The 25,067-nt window shown below is 42.8% G+C and overlaps 1 protein-coding gene across 1 annotated transcript; it reads left to right on the forward strand.

The window, feature by feature from the left end:
- The first annotated feature begins 5,560 nt into the window (after positions 1-5,560).
- On the forward strand, positions 5,561-24,027 carry SNX8 (sorting nexin 8). Its single transcript, XM_009819085.2, has 11 exons — positions 5,561-5,594; positions 12,526-12,716; positions 14,765-14,882; positions 18,011-18,132; positions 18,531-18,611; positions 19,569-19,729; positions 20,144-20,276; positions 21,407-21,475; positions 22,256-22,405; positions 22,813-22,962; positions 23,724-24,027. Exons 1-11 carry the CDS (start codon positions 5,561-5,563, stop codon positions 23,835-23,837), a joined length of 1,323 nt encoding a protein of 440 aa, XP_009817387.1. The 3' UTR covers positions 23,838-24,027.
- Positions 24,028-25,067: the final 1,040 nt, after the last annotated feature.

A 25,067-nucleotide genomic window follows, 5' to 3' on the forward strand; every position in this document is an offset into this window, starting at 1 on the left:
GCAGCGGCACCCCCCCCGCGGGCGGCGGGACCGCATGGTACGGCCCGACGGGAGCCGCCACATCAGCTCCGCGACGGGCCCGGCCGGTCCAGGCGACATGGCGGGCTCGGGCTGTCCGCGGGGCGGGGGCCGCGAGGCCTGTGGGGTCTCAGTCGGCGGGAGCGGCTTGCTAGCTCACAGCGAGCCGCGGTCAGGCCAGCTGTGGGTCGACTACGCCAGGCCGTCTCCGAGCGTTGTATTAGGCCCTGCAGGACCTTTGTGGTTTTAAAATAACGTTTTCCGTGAGGGAAAAAAAAGACGCTCGCCATCCCACACCACCGCCGCAGCGCTCCGGTTAGCGGGAGACGCCTTCCAAAGGGGCCGTGAGCCTGACTCGGCACAGTGATCTCTCGGTGCAGTGGGACAGGCAGAAGGACAAGACGAGTGTCCCTCTCTAGTGTTTTCCAGTGGTCTGAAGCGTTACCTTGCATAATCCTGACATTTTAGTATGATTTTTAAACTGGTAAAGTTCTCTTCTCTCACGCTGGCTACCAAAGTTGACCAACTTCCCGAGAGAGCTGACCTCTTATCTATTAAACCAATACCTCTGTCTAGGGCAGCTCAGGCGGATGCAAAAATACGTGGAGTGTAATTTTTTCCAGCATGCATGCCAATATGATATATTCAAAGTGGCAAAGGGAACCTGGAATTTGGCTTGGATATCGTCTTGAGGTTTCGTTCACATTTTTAGAGGAAAAAGATCAGAACAATTCTTGAACAGCTCATCTGTGTTCACTTCCGAGATGAATGCTTGCATTTTGGGGAGAGGTTTTGGGGTTTTTTTTAGCCCAGTGCTTTCAAGCCAATCATCAAAACATACAGAATAAGAATGCCAGCATGAAAAATTCATGAGAAGAGCAGCGCAGTTATTGTACTTAGCATTTTAAATTTAGACCCTATCTTATATTGGAGTATCTTTCATGTTTTGATACGATCTTGAGAGAAGATATTTAAGAAATTCAGCCAAGAAACCCCAGTTCTGTAATTTATCCGCTAGTCACAAGATGGCATCCTCACTCCATTCAAATTTAGTTGGTTGAGCATGTCAAGTCTATATTTAAGCTGTGGGCAATGCTTATGAATGAATTGATGACTGCCACTTTGTGCAGTTATTTTTTTCCCTTGTTATATCATGCTAGTTGACCAGACTTTGACTTCCAGGTTTGCAGCAGCATTGGCACGCTAAAGTATAAAGAAAATGCTGTTACCTCACCGGCCATCACAACCATGTATTTTTCCAAATGTGAAGGAGGACATGCTGCGGTTCAATCCGTAGTCCCAGCTGGGTCCTCCAGACTACATGGCTCTTCCAGGAGCATGTATGTGGTCTCTCTCGCCTGTGTTTCACCGCTTTCACAGTTGCCTGTCTTGTTAGAATGTGCCATTTTTGCATATTACCTTTCTTGCTGTTTGCAAGCTACTGACTACGTTTACAATCACTTTGGTTAAACGCTGAATCTAAATGCTGGATCCTCCTTTCCTGTCTTTGCATGGTCTGCTGTTTGCACTTTCCCTTACTTTACAGCAACTTTTGATTTATCTTCTCTTCCTTCCTTCCCCCTTTCCTTTCTTCTATTGAAATTTCCCTTCAGTCCCTGTGCTACTATCTCACTGCTATTGTCTTCCAGTCCTTACTCAGCAATCTGAGGGTGAGTCTGAGGGTGAGTGGAACAACTTTTAAAACCAGAGATTTTGGCACTGGCAGCTGGAGCCTGTTCCTGTAAGTATTCAACATGCAGAATTCCCAATCAATGGGAAATTTTGGCAAAGAAATGTAGCAGGAATGGCTTCTTGTAACACAACTGTGAAACCAGCAATGCCTCATGAATTTTACAGAGTGCAAGTGATCTGAGAATAGTGAAGCTGAAAGCACTGATTCCTAAACTGACTTCTGAAGGAGTAAGCAAGCTCTTATGATCTGTGTGAAATTTTATCTAATACCGATAGGACACGCACAGAATGACGCATTGAAAGGCCGGGGCCTCAGAGAGTCACATAGTTTTGCGTTGCATTTGTTACCTGGAACCTGCTGACACGTGCCCTTTCTTTCTCTAGGGATTATAGTTCCTTTATGCTATAGATTTTCCAGAAGCATTTGCCGCATTTACAGCAAATATGGAAGTGTTCAATAACTTATGTCAAGCACAATCTTTCTGGCCCTGTTAAAAAATGATTTCTGCAATTGAATTGTTTTTCACAGTGTTTTTCTTCAAGACTCCTCCCATGGATGGCGAAAGCAATCTTCAGTTGAGAATGTCTTATTTATACCAAATAAATAGTTATGTTATTAGCTTAAATACAGACCAATCAAAAATCTATAGCTAAATGAGAACATGTTGATTCCTCCATTCATTTGCTCAAAAAATGCTATATTGGCGAAAAATTGTGTAGCGCTTAGCTTTCAGAAGTGCTGAGCCTGCAAAACTCCACTTGGCTGCTGTATAAACATGATTTGAAGGGCCTCTCAGCTTAAATAATGCCACGCTTTTTTAATTTCATACACAGCTTTAGCCTGCGCCCACGCTTGTGGGGTTCTCAGCTGAAATAGCATTGAGGCAAGAGGCAGAAGGAAAAGGAGAATCACTCAATTCTCATCTTTGTAGCAGCATGAAAAGTTTCAAGAGAGAGCGTTGTGATTGTAATTACACGTGAAATAATTCTCACTTTATCTTTTTCTGGTTTAGTTCTCTGTGCATATAGTGGAGATAATTACTTATCTTCCCAAGATGAGTAAATAGAAGGAACATTAATTAGTAACTGCAACCAATACTTTGGATATTAATAACATAAAGCATTATTATGGATTGGTAGCATCTTAATCTGGAGGTCCAGAATCTATACCTGTTTTTGTGCCTTGCTTGTTTGATGGTGTTTTCAGGAAAACCACTGTACAAAACATAGGCCTTATTTTTCACCATCGTGAACTGTATCATTCCTGACTAATAAAGTACAGGAAGTGGGAAAAAAATCATTAATAAAATGAGAGGCATTCATAGCGGAAATTCTTATTTTTATGCAGTTTTAGAAAGTATATTTGCATTCCAAACGCTCATATTTCTGTGCTTTCCTGAATGGGATGATGTTCGTTTCTACCATGTTTATCTTTATTAGTGCATTCCTTCTGGTCCATAGTATAAAATGCTACAATGGCTTTTCCTTCGGAAAAAAATCAATGTCTACTTTAACTTACCTTCAGTGATATTTCATAAAAATCCAAATGCATCCAAAATACCAAAAACACTGAGTATAGGAAACACCCCAACTGATTGACTAGATGGCAGCAGAAATTAAATGTCGTGGAAAAAGGTAATTCGAATGAAAGAAAATATACTGAAAAGTTGTCTTGGAGTATCTCATCTGACTTGAAACACGAAGTACAGCCTCTCCATCAATCGCCGCGTGATTGGAAGGACTGTCTTATGACCGCTACCAACCATTTCTTTACTTTTCGTAGCGCACAACGAAATCTGCCTGGAACTTCACATTCCCAACAACCATCCTTTCCAGTTTTCTGAAAAAAATTAATTTGATTTTGGAATAAAGCCTCTATTAAGCCCATGAGCCGATCACTTCTTTTTCTATGCTTTAAAGTATTTGAAAGATTTATTATTAATCTTGAAGTGGTTTAGAAGCGCTTTGAGCGATCCAGTCAACAGCAGGGACGGCTTATTGCCTCTCCGAGTGGCTGAGCCCCCGTCGTGAGAAAGCCGACGCGCTGCCGGCAGCCTTGAGCCCCCAGAACTGAAGTGTGTATTGAAGCGTGTTGCCTCACGAGGGACATCAGCGTGGTGCTGTCACGAGTGATGGTGTTTTGACATGACACAACCTCTGGCCTTGACCTCGCACCGCAGGAGGAGGAGGCTGGGTTGGGGTATTACTGTGCTGGCAGGGATCGGAGAACCACCGCTTCGGTGGGCACCGGAGTACCGCCACCTTGGTGGGGACAGGGTCTCCGGGACAGGCTGCCGGTCAGGACGCCGCTGGGGCCGGCGAGGGCCACCCCACGGCCCCCGGCGAGGAGAGCCCGGCCAAAGTCCCCCCGGCGCTGTGACCACAAGCAAAGCGCCCGCCGTGCCTCGCCTCCCGGCCGCCCCACGCCCCGGCCCCCCGGGAGGCGGCCTCTCCCCGCCCGCTCCGCCCGCGCTGACAGGCGGGCGCTGCGGAGGAAGGGGAGGGCGGCCGCCGGGCCCCGGCCTCACATGACTGCTGCGCGATGGACGGCGAGCCGCTCGCGGGCACCGCGGGCGCCGGCACAGGTACGGGGCGGGGGGTGCCCGCAGGGCGGGAGCGGGGCAGCGCCGTCCGCTCCTCGGCTCCAGGGGCGCCGCCGCGGTGGCCCTTCCCTCCCGCCGGCGGCGCGGGGAGGGTGGCAGGGCTCCTCGGGTGGGGTCGGGGCCGCTCCCCCCGCCACAACCTGAGGTGAAAAGGCGCCGCTTTCCTCTTCTGCCTGCGGGGCGGCGGGTGCCGGGCCGGCCCCGGCCCCCGGGGGGGTGCTGCCCCGCCGCCGGGCCACGGCCGGGCCTCGGCGGTGCCCGTGTCGTGGTGGCGGGGGTTCACCTCCGCTTGCGAAGGCGGCCTTTGCCCCTTGGCGATAAGTGCGGCGGAGCGTCGGTGGGCGCCCCGGGTCGGTGGGCTTTGCCCGCCCCGGCGGGAAGGCGGCCCCGGGCGGGGGCAGCGGGAGGTCGGCCCGGGAGCGCCGCGGGCAGCCGTCGTCCGCCGGTCGCGTCCCGGTGCGCGCCGGCTCGGCGGGGGGTCCGCTGCCCGGGGAGCCCTTCTGCCGGGCGTAAGGCGGGGACGGGGCGCGAAGCAGGGCTTTTCCTCTGGGGGGTCGTGCGGCTGAGCGCTTCTGTGGGTGCCGAAATGACCTTACTTCGTCTCCTCGTACCCCGCCCGCTCAGATGGGCTCAGCGGCACGTTAAAGCGTGCGGGGACGGTCATGGAGCGGCTCCGTAGGCGCTGTCAGTCGCGCCCGGACAGGGGCCGTGTCTCCTCCTGACTGACCCCAGCCAGAGGCAGATCCAGGATGAAAACGAGCAGCTCGGAACGCTGAAGTTGTAAGAGCGTGCAGCTGAATCTGAGATGAAGAAACTTGCAGCCAAACGCTGCCAGCGCTTGTTGTGAAATGAGAAGTGGAGGGAGCTCCCGGGTGAATTAGGAAAATAACATGCTAGGCTCGTAACAGTTAAACTGAGGGAAACTTTTAGAGGGAAGCAGGGTAATACTGTTCTCTAAAGTTCTCTTAAACTGGCTAAAGTTTCATACTGACAATTACTGCTCTGTGCGTAGTATTTTTTTAATTTTTTTTCCTCTCTTTGGAAATAAAAACTGGTGGAGGTTACAGGTGGGTGAGTTTTACGTATGGTTTGGTTGGATTATATTCAGCATCTGGCATAAGTGTGCTTTTGATAGGCCTGTAACGCTCCTGATGTGGATAATGCTTATAAATAAATTATTTTGGAATATTTCTGTCCAGGACTGATGTAAGATATTGGGATATTGAACAGCAGCCTTTGTGGAAAAAATGTCCTACTGTACCAAAGAGAGAGCTTGTTCAGGTATGTCTATCACGGATTTACCATCTGCTTCAGGAGCCTTATAGAGATAAGGCAGTTGTCTCTGAGTAGAGTATTCTTAATCTGATTAACTGCCGCACCGGTGATGGTAACACCTTCTGTAACTGTCTGATCTGCTCAGCCTTATTTAGGAAACTCGGCTTTCTTTGACAAAGCTTGTATTGTGAACACTGAGAGAAGGTATGTAATGATCTTAGCAAAAGAAAAATAATGCTGTGAAAGCAGGAATGGTTTTATTTCTAGCATCATGATGCGGGTTCCATGATCTTGGAAGTTTTACACCCATATGTAACTTTTTTGGAGATAAGCAGCTTGTCAGTGAATATTGTAGGAGGACCTAAATCTCCTGCGTAGTAATGAGATTCCTGACGGGGACTGTTAATGCCCACCTATGACAGCACACGCAAATGCTGCCTTTTTTATTTTGCAGGGTTAAAAGTACTTTAACACAATCAAGAGAAAAAAGAAAAAGGATAATGTCCAATACATTGAAGTCAGTTTTGCAAAATCGTTTGTATTGGCTTTTTTTTTTTTCTCTTGCTCCCATTTGAGCTTGTTTTGCAATGATTGCAGGGATATAATCCAGGTGTGGTGGCTGGGGAGGGATGGGGGTGTCTCCTTTTCTTCTGGTGGTAAATCTTTAACTGTGTGTGCAGCCTGTGGGAGGGCTGTACCACTTGTGGGCAGTAGAATTTGAATACAACCACTCGATGATTTCCCCCACAATCTTCAAGTTTTAGTGGAGGTCAGTGGAGACAAATGTGTCAGTTCCAGACATGTGGAACTGGTACAAAAGGAGGGGGAGCTTTGATGATGGCTTTTCAACAGAATTTGAGATGTGAACGAGCTTGTTCTAACTATAAAACGTGTGAAAAGACCATCTGGAGACGGTAGTGTGTGGAGTGGCATGCCATTTTTTTAATGCTTAAATGCCAAGATCAAGTTTTCCCCCAGCATAATTAAGAGGATGAGAAACATGCAAGGAAGATGAGAAGCAAAACAAAATGATAAACAATTTATTCTGATGAGGTTTTCTTGACCTGCATAAGGAAGGATGATTGTGGAAATTTCGCAGTTTTATAGTTAAGCTAAAATGCCCTTTTAAAGGTTTCCTGGAGAACTGTTGTATGTGTTACTGCTTGTTGGGTTACCTTTTTGGGTCTGAATTTTTACACTTCAAACCTCTTTGTTAGAGCTGGGTGTGAAAAATGATAATTTAGCAGTCTTCCACTGTGAGCTGGGAAACTGCACTAGTGAGGATTTGACTTTTTGTCTGCAGTCTTTGGGAACATTCCTCAGTGGACTTCTCTCCCCTAATCCTGTTATTTCTTCAGTGTGTGTAGCTCTATCTCACTTTATTTTGTGTTTGCTACAGCTTGGGACTATGGCTCTGTGGCTGACTTGCAAATGGAATGTGTTCCTTGTATTCCCAGACTTGGGAAATTGCTTAATCACTTGGTGATCTAACAGCATAGTTAAAAGAACAGGGTGCTAGGCTTAAAGTTAGTTCTTTGTTCTGTCACACAGATTTACTGTGTGATACTGGAAGGAGATAACTTGGTGTTAGGCTTTTTTTCCTGCTGTAGTATGTGACTGCAATATTTTGAGAAGCAGTTAGAGGCCTCCAGCTGTAGGGGAATGCATAAATGCTAGTGCTTTTTAATTATTATTTGATAAAGGTTAGATAACCTCACCTGACTGTTTTTGAGTTGTGCCATTACTTCTCTGCTTCATCTTGAAAAGCAACAAGTGCTGAATAGCAATCTGAAACTTAGTTGGAAAAAAACCAACCAAACAACCACGAAAAAAACCCCCAAAACCATAACTACGCCCAGCACCTCAAAAACAAAGAAAAAAACCCCAAACAAACCAAAACCAGACCAGCCAGCACAAGATGCATATTTGACATCTGCACTGAGAAAACTGCGGTTTTTTTAAAGGAGAAAAACAAAATGTTAGAGCCTGTTTTCCAATTTTATCTAATTTTATGTTAGTATGTATGTTATTTTATCTTGTGTTGTTTTGGCATTGTGTATTTACAAGTCAATTGTTGGGAGGGAGAAGGAAGGACACTATTGCACCATCTCTTAATTAGAGTGAAGCTAAATGTAATTACTTTTCTTGAACCTGGTAAGAAATAGGGACCTCTCTTCCATGTTGAATGTAGATCTGTGTATCAGTTAGCTTTGCTAGATAAAATAGACTGATTCCTTTGCGTTGCTCCTTTCTAAATAAGAATTGCATGTTTTTAAATACCTTGAAAAACCCGAACAAGTTGCATATAGTTGTCTCAAAAATATGTAAAGCCCTTAACAGGAAGAAAGTTTTGTTTGCTTTTTTTTGTGGAACTTCTGTTTTTCTTGTTTTTAGGGAATTTCAAATTATGTAAGAATTAAAAAAAAAAAAAAGGCAAGGAAGGGAATCTGTTTGGAGTTGTATTTGAAATCTGCACCAGCTGAGAGGTTGATGTGGACGCTGAATTCTGGCAATACGGAGGAATGTGTTTGACACAGTAAGGGGGAAGGGCACTTCCATAATTCCTGAGGCTTTTCATGAGAGGACAGAAAGGAACGGGAAATGCTGATGAATGATGCTTACATTGCTGCTTTAGTATTCCTGGCCCAGGAGTTTGTAATGGAGCCTTCGTTTTTGTCAAAGGGAATTCTGAGGTATCTGTGTACAAAAATAGTCGGTTCTCGTACCCCCCCATGTTTTCCATGAGTTCAAGCCTGTGATGATGGAGAAGAAATCTTAGCTAGTTTTCCCAAAGGCTTTGCTTCCTTTCAGACTCCATTCTTGTAGAAAATCTGCTGCTTAATGTAACAAGTAATTCTATGGCACCTTCTACTTAAGTGTGTCTAATAAATTTAGCTGATTAGCACACTGGTATAATAAAGAGTTGTAAGTAGCAGCCATCTGTAAAATGGCGATAAGCCCTCCAAATTGGGTTGACAGAACTTAAATAGGGGAGATCTGTATTGTGATTTACCACCAATGCTTCCAGCCCTTGCATTGCCCTTCTCTACTACATGTGCTTGCTCACATGTAAAACCTGTGTGCAGCTAATCAGACACTTGAAATTCTACTTTGATTTTCATGAATGCATGATTGCAAAAATTTTGATTGAGGAAACCAGTAACTCTGTGGAGGGCAGATTTGCTGTCTCGTCGTATGAATGGGGGTAATGAAAGTTGGGTGCTAACTAAAGCGTGAAATGTGTGGTATAAAGTAGCGAGGCTTTCTATTTCAGTTGTTCTCTGGGTAAGTTTCTCAACTCCTTTCAGTCCAAAGGCTACCTGACTTTTTACCCCAAATAATTAAAAATAATTATTCAGTGTTTTCATAGTTGTTTTCCTTTACAACCAAACAAAACCTAGGTTATGCTTTGGATGCTTCTTCAAACTTTTGTTTCTTGTCATCTTGTTGTCTGCTTGCTTGCATATGTGCATATATATGTATTCTTTTTAACTTTTATATCAAACTGTTTTCAGTTATACCAGGCTACTTCCTGGTATCTTATTGATGACGGATTGAGAAACTGCCATAGCAAAAGGCTAGCTTGCACAAAAAAAAGCTGCTTTTTATTTTGTCTGTATCCCTGTGTTCCAGGGGACCATTCCACACCTCATTTCTGTATTCACTTACTGCTCTATGTACATAAACTTTACTAGATAATGATCTGCTGAAACCAAAGGGAATGTTTTCAGAATTAGCTGCTCTCGAGCAGAGGGTGCGTGATGGGAAGTGTTAAGTGTTTTGTTACAATGCATGTAAATCCTTTTACTGGTTGAACACAGGAGCTCATACCAATGAGTTCCCATTATTATCCACCATTCCTTGCCAGGGCTCTGGAGGCTGTTCCTGAATTGACTCTTTAGTAAGTAGAATGAAAAATAGGCTGCAGAATAGCTTCAGTATATATTGCTCTGCAGGGTTAGCGTTAATGCCGCAATAAGTGTTTTCTAAAACAGGTTAACAGCTGTTCCAAAGTCATCTTATTGTGTTCTCAGACCAGTGTTTGAGGGTGTAAATTCACCCTGAGTAGCTGTCTTGTTGATATGGAACACGCTGAGACTATTAATTAAACAGTAATTGTTCAAACTTGTTTGTATGGTTGTCTGATTTGTATGATTTCACACATTTAGACAAGGTTGACATCTAAAGAAGCTACAGAATATTTCAGGAAGAGCCAAGTGTGTGAACTGCTGATAAAGAGAAGGTATTTCCTGTAGGTGAATTTTGGAAAGCAAACTTAGAGAATAACTTGATGAAAATTGGCAAAGTATTACAAATGAAAGGGGCAACGTGACTGAATTGTCAAAGGAACGCTGAGTCTTGTCTAGATCTCCCTATGGGGCTTCACTCCGTAGTTGTCTTAGGGGGTCATGTAGGTTCAGATCGTTGTAATGAATCTGAGAGTCCTTCTTGACATCAGTTTGGCTGATCGTACTGCAGGTTCCAGGACTCACAGGTGAAATACTGAACGATTCATGGTTCATCCTGTAAATCTTTTCTCCTGGTACCTATCTTTTGCCACTGGGAGTTTCAGTAGCTTACCAGACAGTGCTGAGCCCCAGTTTAGCGAACGGTTTATGCCATGAAAGTCCCTCTTTGTTCGTTGGCCAGCGGAAAGATGGAAAGCAAGGGGAGTGATTCGGTAGGCAGGAGGAGTGTTGTATTAGTGCAGACTGGCACTGCTCTGGGGGAAATAGGTGGGTTGCATTTTGGCTAGTCCCTCTTTGGGAGGCTAGCTTGCTGTGACTGCCTCTGAAATTTGAGCCAGTGGTTTAGCAACGCAGAGGACTGTGGAATTCTGTGTAGGTGTGTGTGTATGCATTGGAGGAATAGCAAAATCTCCTGTGTCATGTTGCATTTCACTTAGGTGTCTTGAGCAATTAAACCCAAGAATTACAAGGATGTACACCCAGCGAACCGCTGCTCTGGGAAGCAAGGCTGTCCTGTGCTTTCCATAGTTCTTTTTGTGTGTATTGTTGACACTCTTGATAGTGTGGTTTATTGTACCTTGCTGCCCCATCAAGGGTCAGGTGGGTAAGGATTTTTCTACACTAGAAAATATTTTCCTTTCCTATCTGTATTCTGAATTTTCTTTCCTCCTTTCCTTCTCAGTTCAGCGTCTGTCTGAAAAGTGGGTATACAGATATGTTATCACTTTATCCAGCAATATCCCATGTCAACAGTGAATTAGCTCGCATTATCTTACCACAAATTTGTGGCAGGTAACTGGAACTTTTTAGAAGCTGCTACGTAGGTGGGGTTAGTAGGTGATACATTAGTCTGTTAAAGCAGAGGTGTTAAGACTTGCTTCTCTGAGTCACATTAGCAGGAATCTGAAGCCTGACGAGACATGTGGGATAAGGTCATTTGTCCTGGATTTGGTTTGGTTTCCTTAAGCCACTTTACCCAACAAAGAACAAAGTGTCTATTCTGAAGCTGTGTATCTGAGGAATCGGAGATTACCTGTTTTCCCCATTTATCAGGGCCTAGAGCACATGAAGGAACAGGTGGGAAATCCTTATCAGGAGGAGGTCAGGGCTTTCAAGTTAAGCATAGGAGTTCTTCCCTGAGTAAGTTTCTTACACACATCAATTTTTTGAACTATGTATCAAAGCTTAAAGAAACGGTTCTTGCTTCTAGGGTGTTACTGTCTTTTTGTGTTCTCAAAATTTTAGATATGTTCAAGAAGGAGTGTAACTTCTGCACAATGGCAAGGGAGGGATGATTAATACTGCCTAGCTTTTCTGGGTAACTTTTCATCAGTGGATTCGACTTGCTTTGTAAAAGAGCTTGCTTGCAGTATCCCTCTTAAACAGCGATATACAGAGAGAAAGCAACCCACCTGTTCCAGACTGGAGAAGAGAACTCGGGTATAGGCTGAATAGATTCCAGGGTTATATCCACATTTTTCACCCTGTTTCTTGTGTGTGAAATGGGTAGAAGAAAAGGATTGCTTTGAAAAACAATGTAAGCTTAGTTTACAGTCGCATGATATGAGTAGTTACGAAGTCAAGTTGAGATAATGGGCTGTAGTCAGTCATTCGATAAGACAGCACTCTGAATCATCATCTTTCCACTTCTTTGATGTAGTTTGTCCTCCAGGGCCGTATTCTTAAGAGCCATCTTTTTTCACTTTTGCATCTGGCTGAGAATCAGTTAGAATCTCTCTGTCCAAAGCTGTCCAGCTATGCTTGGATTCACTGTGAAAAGATGTTTGTTTTTTAGCTACAAGCAGTGGAAGAGGTATCTTTGAAAGATTTTGCCAGAGCTTGCTGTGATTGAGGAATTGTCGGGTCAGTAGCCCTTATTAGGAACCTTTTTCCCCTGCTCTTGAACTTAAGCATATTGACATATAAATGATTGGAATTATGACGGTATGTTAGAGTGGTCATGAGAGTTTAATAAAATTATGTCAAATGAAGTGTCTTCTTCCTTTGTAATGACATGTAAAATTAATGTATTAAATTTCTGCAGTGCAGTAAAATAACACATTTTCTTTCCTTCCATGAGTTGTTCTAGGCAGGATCCAAAAGTGCTGAGCAAGAGTTTTGTTCATTTTGGCAGATCCTGCTGTGGTGGGAGCTGGACAGACAGGAAATGCAGGCCTCTTAGCTGATTCACAGGACAAATTTGGCCTGTGATTCTTCCTTTGCTTAGTAGAGATGTCTTTCTGACTCGGTATAATTGGTGGTGCTCCTGGGTGTTGTGAAGAGGGAGGTACCAATGTCTTGAACGTGTGTGAAGTAGCATAGCCTCCTGGGGGAGTGGCTTGACTGTTGTTCTGGTTGTGTTGCACCACTGTGGGAGCACTGAGCAAGGGAACAGAATGTTTCAGGGCTACTTTTTTCACTTTATCTTACCCGGTCTACTGGTCTGTGTTTCCCTTTTTGTCTTCTAGATTTGGCAAAGCCTCCAGTAAATGAACCGAGGGAACCGGAACAGTTTCTAATGCAGGCGCCCCAGGGAAATCCACTGCTGCTTTCCCACACCCTACAAGAGCTATTGAGCAAGGATAGTGTGCAGGTGGAGCTTATACCTGAGAAGAAGGGCCTCTTTCTGAAACATGTGGAATACGAGGTTTCCAGCAAGGTAACGTGAACAAGCATTGGTCTTAGTGAGAATGTATTCTCTTAAGAATGTCTGTGCAGTTGCTGTTGGCAAAGTCCTGTCTAATTTGACAGATGTGTTGGGTGATGCAGGTTTTGAGTTAGGCCAATTGTATGGGCTTGCTTTAAATGCAGTAGCACTGCTTTCTTGACCTGGGCTTCTGCAGTATGGGGCATCTTCTGACTGAGGTCTGATGGATGGTCTCCTAGTTTACTCGCTTGAAACCTGAGCTCTGTACAAAAACAGATGTATAACATTGAAAACTGAATGTTTTCATAACGGATTGGTGTAGACGACTGGGTATTTCAAACTATTTCGAGCTAGTGAAGAAATCGTGTTGGCAGTGCTAAACTGAAATCCTTTATAAACAGAAAAGGTACTGCAAATTCTTCTGCAGCGTCTAGGCCACTTCCAGTTTACTTGCCCCAATCCTGACCTGTACGTTCTGCTTTTGGTGTAAGAGAAGACTGAAGATGATGTATTTTTTCCTATTTATAGAACACCTAGTGAAATAGCTCTCCAGTAGCTTCTGTGTGTTTTTTCAAGAGGGAAATCTGTCCTCTTCAGAGTAGACCATGAGCAATTTACATCTCTCAGGCCACCAAAACATCAGTTATTGAGTAGAGCTCAAACTGTTGCACTCACTGTTGTACACATTCAGAGACACATTTGGGTCACTTGTCTGTAGTGATGTTTGGGGCTTTAGGTGTCTTAGATCTGTAAGTTTGTCAGAGACTGGTGTGAGGGGGGGAAACGGCAGGCACAGCAAATGCCTCTGTGGGCTTTCTAGGACTTAATGTTTATTTTTGCCTGTGATTTCAGGGCACAGGACACAGTGACCCTGGTGGTCTCTCTAGGTTTTGAATTTAGGAACCCGTTGCCAACTCATTTCAGTTGCTGTCATCTCTCCTACGGTTGTAGCTATAGAATGATACTTGCTCAAAAAGAAGCATGGCTTGGCCTTGAGCTTCGTCTAAGATCTGCAACACAAATCAACATCAGATTTCAAAGCAGATAGAGGGAGGCCCTAGGGGCTGTGTCCATTCTGCTTCAGTTATATGCCTCATTGCTTTATTTTTGAAAATACATAGTGCCACAATAAGTGGTGGATGATGTGCAATGCAAACATATTGAGAACGGGTATAGTGATGTGTAGTTCTTATCAACTGCTCCAGTAGTTGAATCTGTAGAAATAGTGTAGGGAGGTTGTGGGGTTTTTATTTATCATTTTTAAAGGATTTCTGCCTCCTAAGTGTCTTGTTCTAGCTGCTACCTAACTCCTTTTGGAATGAAAAAACAGTTTCTTTGGCCTCTTCTACATATTGATCTAAGAAACGCAGAGTAAAGGACTAAGGTTTTAAAGGAACTTTCAATCTTTGTTTATAGATCTAACATCAGTGAGAGGTCTCTCTCTCTTGTGAGGTTCACTTAAAACATCAGTCATTTGGGCTAATACTTCACGTGATCTAAGACTGTTTTGCCACCTATGGATTTGAAACTGATTTAGAGAAAGTTCCTTAGAGCTAGAGCTCAGGGATTTGCAGTACCTCAAGAAAAGAGCTCTCTAGAGCACTGTAAGAGTGTCGACACTATTGCTAAATGTTCTTTCTAATTTGGAAGACCAGAGAGTTTGAGGGAGTAATGATATGGAACCGTGGCAGTGCAATTTCTTGGGAAGCCTCTTCCTCTCCATTTTGTAGTCTCGTTCATCTTGTGTGTGAATGAAATCTGACTTATGTTTTTAACTGAAAATCTTATTCTCAAAGGGACTGTAGTTAGAAGAATGCCATCTCTATTCATAATCTTAAGGTGCTTACCTTTGGAGTCTTTTCTCCCACCTTTCCAGCACAAGGCCTCTAAAGATAAGAAATAAGTAATTTCTGCAGTTTCTTGAGTGTGATTTCTTTCTTTCTTCCTTTTCAGTGCAGCTGATAGCAAAAAAAAAAAAAAAAAATTATGGAAATGCTGCTGATTGTTCAGCCTGTGTATTGATTTGGTTCCGCCCCCCACCCCCCCTTCCTGTATTGCAGAGATTCAAATGCTCAGTCTACAGGCGATATAATGATTTTGTGGTGTTCCATGAGATGCTGCTTCAGAAGTTCCCATATCGTATGGTTCCAGCACTTCCACCAAAGAGGATGCTGGGAGGTAAACCTGGGTCTTTCTTTTGACTGGAAGTGCAAGCGTGATCAAGGTGATAATGTTGAAAATTAATGTTTAAAAGATCAAAAGTCTTTGTTTCTCCTTGGCTCAGAAAACAACTTTGATCTTATAGTACACAATTTGGAGATGTGAATTATTGCCATCCTAGAAATTACCTATAGGTAGGATATTAATGTAAAATTTCAGTGGGGTTTCTTTCCGTGGAAGTTCAGTATCTAATGACTTTTCTGGTAAGATTTGAGGCATAAGTCTATTCAAGAGCATGGCAGAGTTGCAGGTATTGGGGTTTTTTTTTTTTTTTTTTTTTTTTTTGAAAATGGGTTATGACAATCAGTGCTGTGGTGCTGTAAGTGTAGAATCACTGCCATACTGTTGAGCAGCTGTAGTATGTATTGTGGTGAGTTGTTTTGTGAAGTGTTCAGAATAGAAAAGGTTTGTGGAAATCTCGTTGTTTTTCTACAGCAAGAGAAGAGTAAAGGTTAAAAAAAAAAAATCTATACTAAAAGTCTTAAAACTGCAGAGGAGCTGGTTGTGTAAAAACAACTAAATTGTTTCTCTGGTGAGACCATACTTGATGCTGTTGAGTTAGTGTAGGGTCCTGGAGCTCATACACACCTAAAAGGGACTGGCAGACACAGTGGTGTTAAGTGAATGGCTTCAGCACTGGATATTATAGTATTACCTTGCACAGAAGCCTTACGATGCAGGCAATGCTAATTACACTTTCTCAGTCTATGTACAAAAAGGTGTCTTTCTGGCAGATGAGTCAACTGCCTTAAAGTAGCTATTGTTCCCCCCCCCCCCCCGCCATTCTAAAAAGGAGCTAAAAATTATAATCAGAAACTAAAAACTGAGGCTGGAGTCAGAGTGTCAGTTCATCCAAGTACATTTTAGCTGTTAGAATAGAAACCAATGAAGTATCCCAAAACTGAAAGCATATCAAAGCTCCTTCAGGTACATTTTTCACTATTCTGAAATGTTGGCACTGGTTTTAAACTTTTATTATTTCAAATGTTGCATAACTGTATAAAATTCTGTCTTGTTTTCTACTTCATCTGGGAAAGAACAAGCTTTTCACTGTCTTGTCTCCTGCCCATGCTGCTAAGCTTAATGTCTTTCAATAAATAATTGATTTCAATCAAGGAGTCCATGTATTGCTACAGTAAAGAGGAATTGGTAAACAATGAGCAGAGCAAGGTGTATAGTGAACTGGAACAAAGCAACGTAATAGTGCTGAAAAGCTTCAATGATCATATATTCTTATGATGGAATGTAAATTGTGAAGACCTTTCTTTTGGGGTTGTGAAAACCCGTCTGTTGAATTTGACCTGATTCAATGTTCTTAGCCAGAATTTCCGGAATTTCCACTTCGTGCAACACCTGTAAGCAAAGTGACCTTCTCTGATTAATCTCAGTGGAGAGAAGATGCTTGAGAGAAGCTACCAATACATATCATTTGTCAGTCACTGTTCTTTCCTTGCGTTGCCAGTGTGTTGATATTTGTGTGCATTCACCGGTGCATTTCTTCCCACAGATATGTTTTAAGAAAAAATGGATAGGATTAGTTCCCAAACTGTGTTAGGAGCACAGTGCTAATACAGTCCAAAACTGTGTTAAGGCAGAGAGTGATGATTGCCTTTAGTCCAGTCACTCTGCATATAGAAAAGCTGTGTAAATGGTCTTAATAGAAACTACAGACAGGAAAAAGAAAATTGAATGGATAGTTCTTGTTTCTGAGTAGGTTAATGGTCTGACAAATGGAATTGCAGGACACAGGATTTGATGGATTAGTATAGATGTGTGACTCTTGCAACCTCCTTAGTCCCAGAGCAGGATGGGCAAAGCTACGTGCTTTTTATACTCAATATGCTCCTCTACTAAGTTACATTCTTATTTTCATGATGGTCTACTTTCATCCATCTGTCAGATGAATAAGGATCGATAGTCTGCTCTGCTCATTTTGGAGGACAGCAGCAAACTGAGGCAGATCATGTAGGAAGTGTGTAGATGACTTCAGAAATCTCCATGTAGGTTGAAGTATGAATAAAGCAAAATCAAGATCTGCAACCCTAATGACTGAAAAATCATTTGATGGGTGATACTGTACTAAGGATTGTTACAGAGAGTCCATGGAGCCAACAAACTCCCGACTTAAAACTGAGGCAGAAGAGTAATACCCTTTTATGATATGAAAGTGTTGTTACAGATAAGTGCATTCCTTTAATTTCATCCTATGCTGCTTTCTTTTCCTTCAAATTTATTTTAGTTTAATTTTTCATCTTTCCTGAAAAACTCCAGGATTTTTGATTTACTGCCTTACTGCAGTATCACCAGATTGAAACTCTTCCTGTTTCAGGAAGACAAGCTGAACTTTTTTAGTTTGATAAGTAAGGACTCTGGGTGGATGTATTGCAGGTTGCTGTGCAGGTCTTCCAAAGTATTTTTTGACCTCTTGCGTGAAAAAGATGGGCACTGATCTTGAACAAACAACTAAGAAAAATAAAAAACCCAACGCCTTTATTCTCCTTCTAGCCTCAAAAAGCTTAAAGGTGTGGAGGAGGGATAGTTGAGGGTACAGCACACTGAAGCTAGTTCTTTGGAACAGCGAGCAAAAAAACCCCGTAATTATTTGTGGGATGATGGCTTAGGAAGTGGCAGTGATCTTTGCAGCGGCAAGAAGCAGCGTGTTGTGCTGCATTTCCTAAGAGTCCCAAACAGACTTAGATCCCCTCTGGGGACCAGCTATAGAATTGATTCAGAGGAAGAAGAATCTTTGTATGACCACACTTTGTAAGTGGAGGCTTCAGGCCTTAGACTTTGTTTATCCTGCTTACCTCACCCACCCTGTGGAAATAACCACACGTAGATATATGTGCTGGATTTCAGTAAGATGTAAAGAACCACTTGAAGGAATATTTGTTCTGGTAGTCAATCCAAAAGATCTGTTTTAGAGAGCTGGCAGACTGTAGGTAACCATTCTTTGGTTTTGTTGCAGTGCTTTAGCAAGGGTTATAAGTACAAGGAAATTATTGGACTGAGTGCTTTCTTTTTTCTCTTACTAGGCAGCTGTAATGTGTGGTGCATTAATTGAAATGTAATGTTTCTTCCTGTAGCTGATCGAGAATTCATAGAATCTAGGAGGAGAGCGCTGAAGCGTTTCATAAACCTGGTGGCTCGACATCCCCCTTTCTCGGAAGACGTGCTCTTGAAACTCTTTCTGTCGTTCAGTGGCTCAGTGAGTACTTGTTGGCAATAGTCTTGAGTTTGCATATCTTCCTGTAACTGCTTCACTGGGCACAGAGTTCAGAATTGCTTTTGACCTACACATTGTTGCTCCCCATGATGAGGAGAGTTTTCTCTCAATAGGTATTTCTACACTTGGAAAGTCGAAGGTAACTTCACTCAATGGTAGGAGTATAGTATTTTGAAAATGATAACTGTTCTTAGGGGAATACGTATTATGCTTTTCCTTAAACTAAACCTAAGCTGTGTTCCTTAAACTAAACCTAAGCTGTGTAAAGGTATATCTGCTAAGTTGTGCCTTCCTATTATAATATATCCAAGACCTGTGTGAACTTCAGTCTGTGCATTACTTAGTTCTTTCATGCTCATGTGATTCTGTGTCTTCCCCAGGATGTACAGAATAAGCTAAGAGAGTTGGTCCAGGGAGTAGGAGATGAATTTATGACCTGCAGATTAGCTACCCAGGCCAAGGTACGTATATGAATTTCTTGAAAAGTATTATTCTGGTTCAGATGGCTCTCTCCTCCAGGTGGATCAGTTATGGCATTTGTTGAGTGATGGAGACCTTAGGTAGGAGAGAGTTGTTTCCAAAGTTTGAAGGATTTTTGAACTTGTAATTTTATTGAAAAGATCAAATAAATATTTGACTCTTAAGGGCCTGATACGTCTAGCTAAATGCTGGTTCATGAATGTGATAAAGATTAAACAATGAATCCTGCTCAGAACATGTTTCTCAGTAATTACTTGTACTTACAAACAAATGCAGATAGCGCACAGTTTAGAAGCTAATATGTAGATTGATGTCTTCCCTATGTGTTCATGCCCTCCTTCTGTCTGTTGTCCTCTCCCTGTGGGAGAGTAATGTGGACTGTTATAGAGAAGTTAGTTATAAGTTCTCCATGTGTCTGTTTATACCAATGATTAGTGCTATGGCAAGTTTTAAATATACATTGACTGTGTTCATTGAGCAATTTTAAAGCAAGTTGTTGTTCAGGTTCCTGCAATGCTAGCAGAAGGTTTTGCAACCTGATCTTAATTCAGGCTTTTACCAGTGATGCACAGGTCAAAAAGAGCTGAACTTTCATTGACTTAGCCAGGCTGGCAGTTACTAGTAGCATCAGATCAGAACCTGTGAGCTTGAGACCTCACAAACCCCATTTTAACTGGATAGTAGAATTGCAGATTTTACTAACTCTGTCTACACCCGGTATTTGAACCTCTTTCTGCCTCTGAAAATCAGGGATATTTGTATGACATCTGACTTGGACATGTAAATTGTGAAGTAATCTCTTCGGGATTGTTACAGCATGGCGTGAGAGAGTGAGCACAGAAGGGAAGCTCTCTGCTGGCTATATAGCGTGCCCACAATTAACATAAGTGAACGTGCTTCTGATTTGTCCACTAGTAATCTCTCTTGTACTTCTTCAGGACTTCCTTCCAGCTGACATACAGGCCCAGTTTGCTGCCAGCAGGGAGCTCATCAGAAACATTTATAATAGCTTTTATAAGCTTCGGGACCGTGCGGAGAGGATAGCTTCTCGAGCCATTGATAATGCCTCAGATCTTCTCATATTTGGAAAGGAGCTAAGGTAGGTTGGGAGGAAAAGGATTTGCTAACGTGAACGTTTCTGCTGTTGTTTCAGAACTCAAAACTGTTGTAAAGTTTACCTGCAAGTGGTCTGGTAAGAATGGGTATTTCAATGCATGCTGTAGGTCATAATAACATTTTTCCTACTGTAAAAGAATAAAATGCATGCTTTCCACTAAGGTTGCATTCCATAGAGCAAGAGAAAAGAAAATACAAATACCTTGACATTCAGGTACTGGTTTTACTGTCTCTTCCCCCAGGATATACACAGCTCTGCATTTGTGATTGTGCAGTAGTAGCTCAGCACTGCAAGCTATTTAGACAGATTTGAAACTCTGAACTGCTTTCTGCAAATAAGTGTATCTACTTAGTGGAATTTGTCTCCTAGATTTGAATACTGTTTATCTTTTTCTAGTGCTTTGGGCTCAGATACTACCCCGCTTCCTTCCTGGGCTGCTTTGAATAATAGCACATGGGGGACTCTGAAACAAGCCTTGAAGGGTCTGTCTGTTGAATTTGCTCTGCTGGCAGATAAGGCTGTGCAGCAGGTGAGTCCTTTACTTTTTTCTTTTTTTTCTTTTTTTTTTTTTTTTTCCTTTTTGTAAAATGAAGGAGGTGTGTTACTGCCTTAAGTTTAATCTTGACTCATGAGCTCTGTGGACATAAGCACTTAAAGAGTTAAGAGTGAGATTGTAGTCCAAACTCACATCCTCAACCACCAGCCTGCTTGTTCAAGCTTGAATGAAAAACCTGGACTGTGTTTAAATGGGAAAAAATATAACGGGCAAGGGAAAGGGGGGGAACAGCCTGCTTGCTTTTTTAATTTCAAATGGTTATTGGACAAGTTAAGTTGTACTACTGAGCTGTCTCAGCTATACTGAGCTGTCCAAAAGTCCTGCGTTCCATCTTACTAATCTGCTACAGAGAATCCAGAAGAATGTATTTCTGAATCAAATTTTGACATTCATGTACCTAAACATTACATGAGAATTATTCAAACAGAAGCATCATATTCCTGTGTAAGTGTGCGGTGTGATAATGACTGTTAGAATAATGTGAGAACATGACAGTCTGGGAAGGAAAAGTAATAGTTTTGTCTTCGCTTCTCTTCATCTCATTGTGTTATAGTACTCAGCATGTTTTTTTAGATCAGTCAGACCAGGTCTTTTTCTCCAGAGTTTATGCTCCGGAGAGCTCTGTTGGTACAGGAAGAAAAGACAGTATTTAGTAAAATAAAAAAAGTATTGAAATTTGGCTTGGTGTCTCATCTCTGCCTTCTGATGTAGGAACTATTATGGGGAACATGCAGGTATTTATAGCTTTAATGGATTAGTTATCTTTGTAAGAAGGAAAGGTGAAAGATTGGAGGAATCTGCAAGAGCAAGAAATTCCAGGCAGAGAGAGCTGAAAGGACTGACACACAGGACTGTGAAACTAACTCCTCTTGTTATAATGATCAGTCAGTTGGAAAAGCTGTTCCTGCTCCAGTCAGATCTTTGTTCTGCATACCGAAGACTAAACACTTCAGTGCCATCTGAAAGATTTTTGATGCAGTTCTGTAAGTGTTGATATGCCCTGGAGAATACAGTGGAGGGTCTGCATGGTGTAAGGATGTGAAGAACTGTGATGTCGGTTCTTGCCAGGCTTACGTAAAATGTACTTTTTCCTTGTTTTCTAGGGTAAACAGGAAGAGAATGATGTGGTGGAGAAGCTGAACCTTTTCCTGGATTTACTCCAGTCCTATAAAGTGAGCTCTGCTGTTCTTCTGCCAGTGAGAAAGTTGTTTAGAGCAAGCTTGTGCTCTTTAGAGGGTGTAACGCCAACTGGATGGAAAACTGGCTGGGAGGCCAGTTCAGAGGCGAACTGGGCATCTGGCAGAGGGAGGGGAGTGGCTGTTGGCCGTAGCTAGCTCTATAGCCTTACTGACCGGCTCATCTTCTGATGAGAATTTGCCAAACAGTAAACCCTGCAAGGTATTTAAAAATAGGACTGCTTGAACTACATGGATCAGCTAACTTTTTTCCAGATTTGGCTGCTTTTGAGTCAAAGCAGTGAATTAGATGGATATTGATTTGTTCACGGAGACATGAGTTCAGTTACAAATGAAAGAATTTTTGTTAATACTAATCTTTTGGTCAAAGGCACGTTTTTTTTAGAAGCAGCTACTGAAACTCTATGTGGCAGCCTGTCCTGACATTGCCAGGCCTCGACTGAAATAGAAAGACACTGGCAAGCTCTTAACCACAGCTAATTGCCAGCACTTAATATTGAGAAGGGCATAAAAGATAAGAGGCCTGATAAGATCCAAAATGTTGGGTGAAGTGATGCTCCAGATTGCCTCTTAAGCTCGCTGGTCTGGGTCCAAGCAGTTTTGTTTCTTGAATTCTTAGCTGCCAACGAAACAAAAATCTGCAGTATAGAAATTACATAAAGCGTGACCATGTGTTTGTGTTCCTGATGTACTTGGCTTGCGTGCTTGGTCTCTTAGCTTCCACTAAGTACCTGTTTTTTTCTTTTTCCCATAAAGGACCTGTGTGAAAGACACGAGAAGGGGGTATTGCACAAGCACCAGCGAGCATTGCATAAGTACAGCATGATGAAGAAGCAGATGATGAGTGCCACTGTGCAGAACAAAGAACCAGAATCAGTGGAGCAATTGGAGTCTCGGATTGTGGAGGTAGGGCAGATGCCTGGGAGAGCAAAGGGTGGTACTGGACTCCTGTAATGGTGCCGCCGTGTAGCTCAGTCATATTTGCAGAAAGTCATTAGACCAAAAGGGTAACCTGTGCTTCTGGTAATTTGAACTACCTGCTGTGCTACAAGGAAAACGCATTTGTTTTCCTCAGCACTTATTAATGGCTCTCTGGCAACATGTCATTTGCAGACTGTTGCTTTCCACAGCTCCTTCATGATGGAAAGTGCAGTTGCTGCCATATCAAATGGATCCAGGAACTGCCTTTTTAGGTTTTTGGTATGTGTTTGAATTGCTAATATGGTGAGGAATGCCGTTTTCTCCTGCTGCTAGTGAACCTTCTTGGCACCTTCCTCCTGGCAATGTGTTTCACTGAGTTCCTCTTCTTTCAGCAAGAAAATGCTATCCTAACCATGGAGCTGCGAAATTACTTCTCTCTATATTGCCTGCATCAGGAGACACAGCTTATCCACATCTATCTGCCTCTCACATCTCACATTTTGGGGGCCTTTGTCAACTCCCAGATTCAGGGTCACAAAGAGGTGAGTTCTGCTGGACTGTGTTCTCTTTCCCAAAATATGAATGAGAATTTGAATTTGTTGGTTTTCACCCATGGGCCTTCCTCCTCTAATCATCGGTCCAGCTGGGCTCTTTCGTAACTTCTTAAGAAGTCATCTAAGGCCTTTCCAATTTGGGCTGAGGATCAGGGCTGGCCTCTAACCTCTCTAAAAGACTGTATCTTCTTGCAGCCAGTTGCTGTTTTTCTTTTTTTCTTCTTCTCTCATCTGCAAATGGCCTACCCTACAGGTAGTTGAAGAAGACCCAACCATTAACTAGCTAGTCTGTGATGAATGATGTGTGTTTGCTAGATGAATCTGGTTTTTGTTGTGCTATGTGGAAATTATACGACAAGGAACAACTTCCTTGTTTTTGTTCTAAATCCAAGAGCTCCCTTTTGTTAACCCCTAAATATCACCGTCAGCATTCCCTGTGTACAGACTTTCTTGCATTTGTTATATTAGACAAGTCCTTCCTCCTTCAGCTCCCTTCCTTCCCTTCAGTGAAGGAATTTGACCAACGTGTGGGAAATCTCCCTTCCGTGCATGCTCAGTAAAATACTCGGAGAGCTGTATTACACCGTCAGTCTAAAAAGGACAGTCTGGGTCCACTGGACTTGCCCAAAGTACTTCAGCAAATTTGTGTTGTGCTTTTGAGTACTCTGAAACTGCTGCTACAATACAGTGTGGTGAGATGATTACCTACCATGCTGGCGTGTCTGTTTTCTCTCCTTTTCCACTCACAGATGAGTAAAGTTTGGAATGAATTGAAGCCGAAGTTGAGCTGCCTCTTCGTGGGATCTAGCAATATGCCAACTCCACCATTGTCACCTCCAGAGGGAAACTTCTTCTCCAATTAATCCTCTCAGCATCTAGTGTGGAGCAAGAAGTGCAATCAAGGAAGGGGTGGGACTTCTACCTCCAGATGTTAGAATGAATCCTCCAAACAGCTATTATTTTTTATTTTTTATTTTTAATACCGCTGCTTTGAGCTGCTCTCTGATTTAGACAGACTGGATGTGGGGCAGAACATACAGATATAAAGACAATCTCTTAATTTTGAAATGCTCTGGAGCAGAGCTGATGTTCATTATCCTGCAGACGCTCTTCGTGGGTCAGGGTGTGACCTGGTGCAGTGAGTGCTGCAGTGTTGTTGCTGATGCCTCTGCATCTTGTACTAACAGTCCTCCAGTAATGTTTATCTACACGCATGCTGATACATCTCCGCACATCTCTGAAGTGGCGAGATGAACAGGATATCTGAAGCACTTGCTTGTATAGAGATGGATTGCCTTTTAAGCTTGGGAGGGCCTGTGTTAGGGACATATGTGCATAAGGAAAGCTGAAAGCCATCCCCACGCCATTGATAGGTGTCTGGATTTGATTTCTTACTGCTAGGCCTTAGCACAAAATACATGGATGAAGTGGTTGGATTTGCTAACCCAGCTGGGTAGGGGTCAGTGCTGCTGTGTGGCAGTAATTTTCCCAGTGAGGCCAGGCAGGCTGTATAGTCAGTGTGTTTCAGTTCACGGTGGTAGGGCAGCCTAGGGACTTGCTCCTATTTTTCAGTTTGGGGCCAAAGGTGACTGGATTCAGGAACTCAAAGCTGTTTGCCTGGCATAAATGAGAAAATAACTGAATAAAACACTCCTTAGTTGTAAACCACTCATACTACAGGAGCAGAACAGCTACAAGGTAGCTTGTGTATTTTCTTCTGGAGGTTCTGACAATAGTTTAGGACTACTGGAGAGCTGCTGACCTGAAGGCTGGTGTTTTCTTTGGTCTAAAATCAGTTGAAGTATCCTTGTTACACCAGCAGGCTGGGACACAATGCTGATAAAATTCATTAGCAAAAAAGAGGTATTTATCAGGATGTTACTATCATTCTTTTTTCTGGCTCTGGGTAGCATTGGATTGTATTTGTGAAGGAGAGAAGACAATTAAGTGACAGTTCTTTCTCTCTCTAAAAATAGCGTGGTCCTTGGTAATGGGGTTTCTGAATGATTTGTGATTGTGTTAAAGGGACTAAACATTCTCCATGTTTCACTTTGTATCTCCGGTGACTCCCTCATGAGGCAAAGGGCAGGGGG

Source organism: Gavia stellata, chromosome 18 (genome assembly GCF_030936135.1).
Source record: "Gavia stellata isolate bGavSte3 chromosome 18, bGavSte3.hap2, whole genome shotgun sequence".
NCBI lineage: Eukaryota > Metazoa > Chordata > Aves > Gaviiformes > Gaviidae > Gavia > Gavia stellata.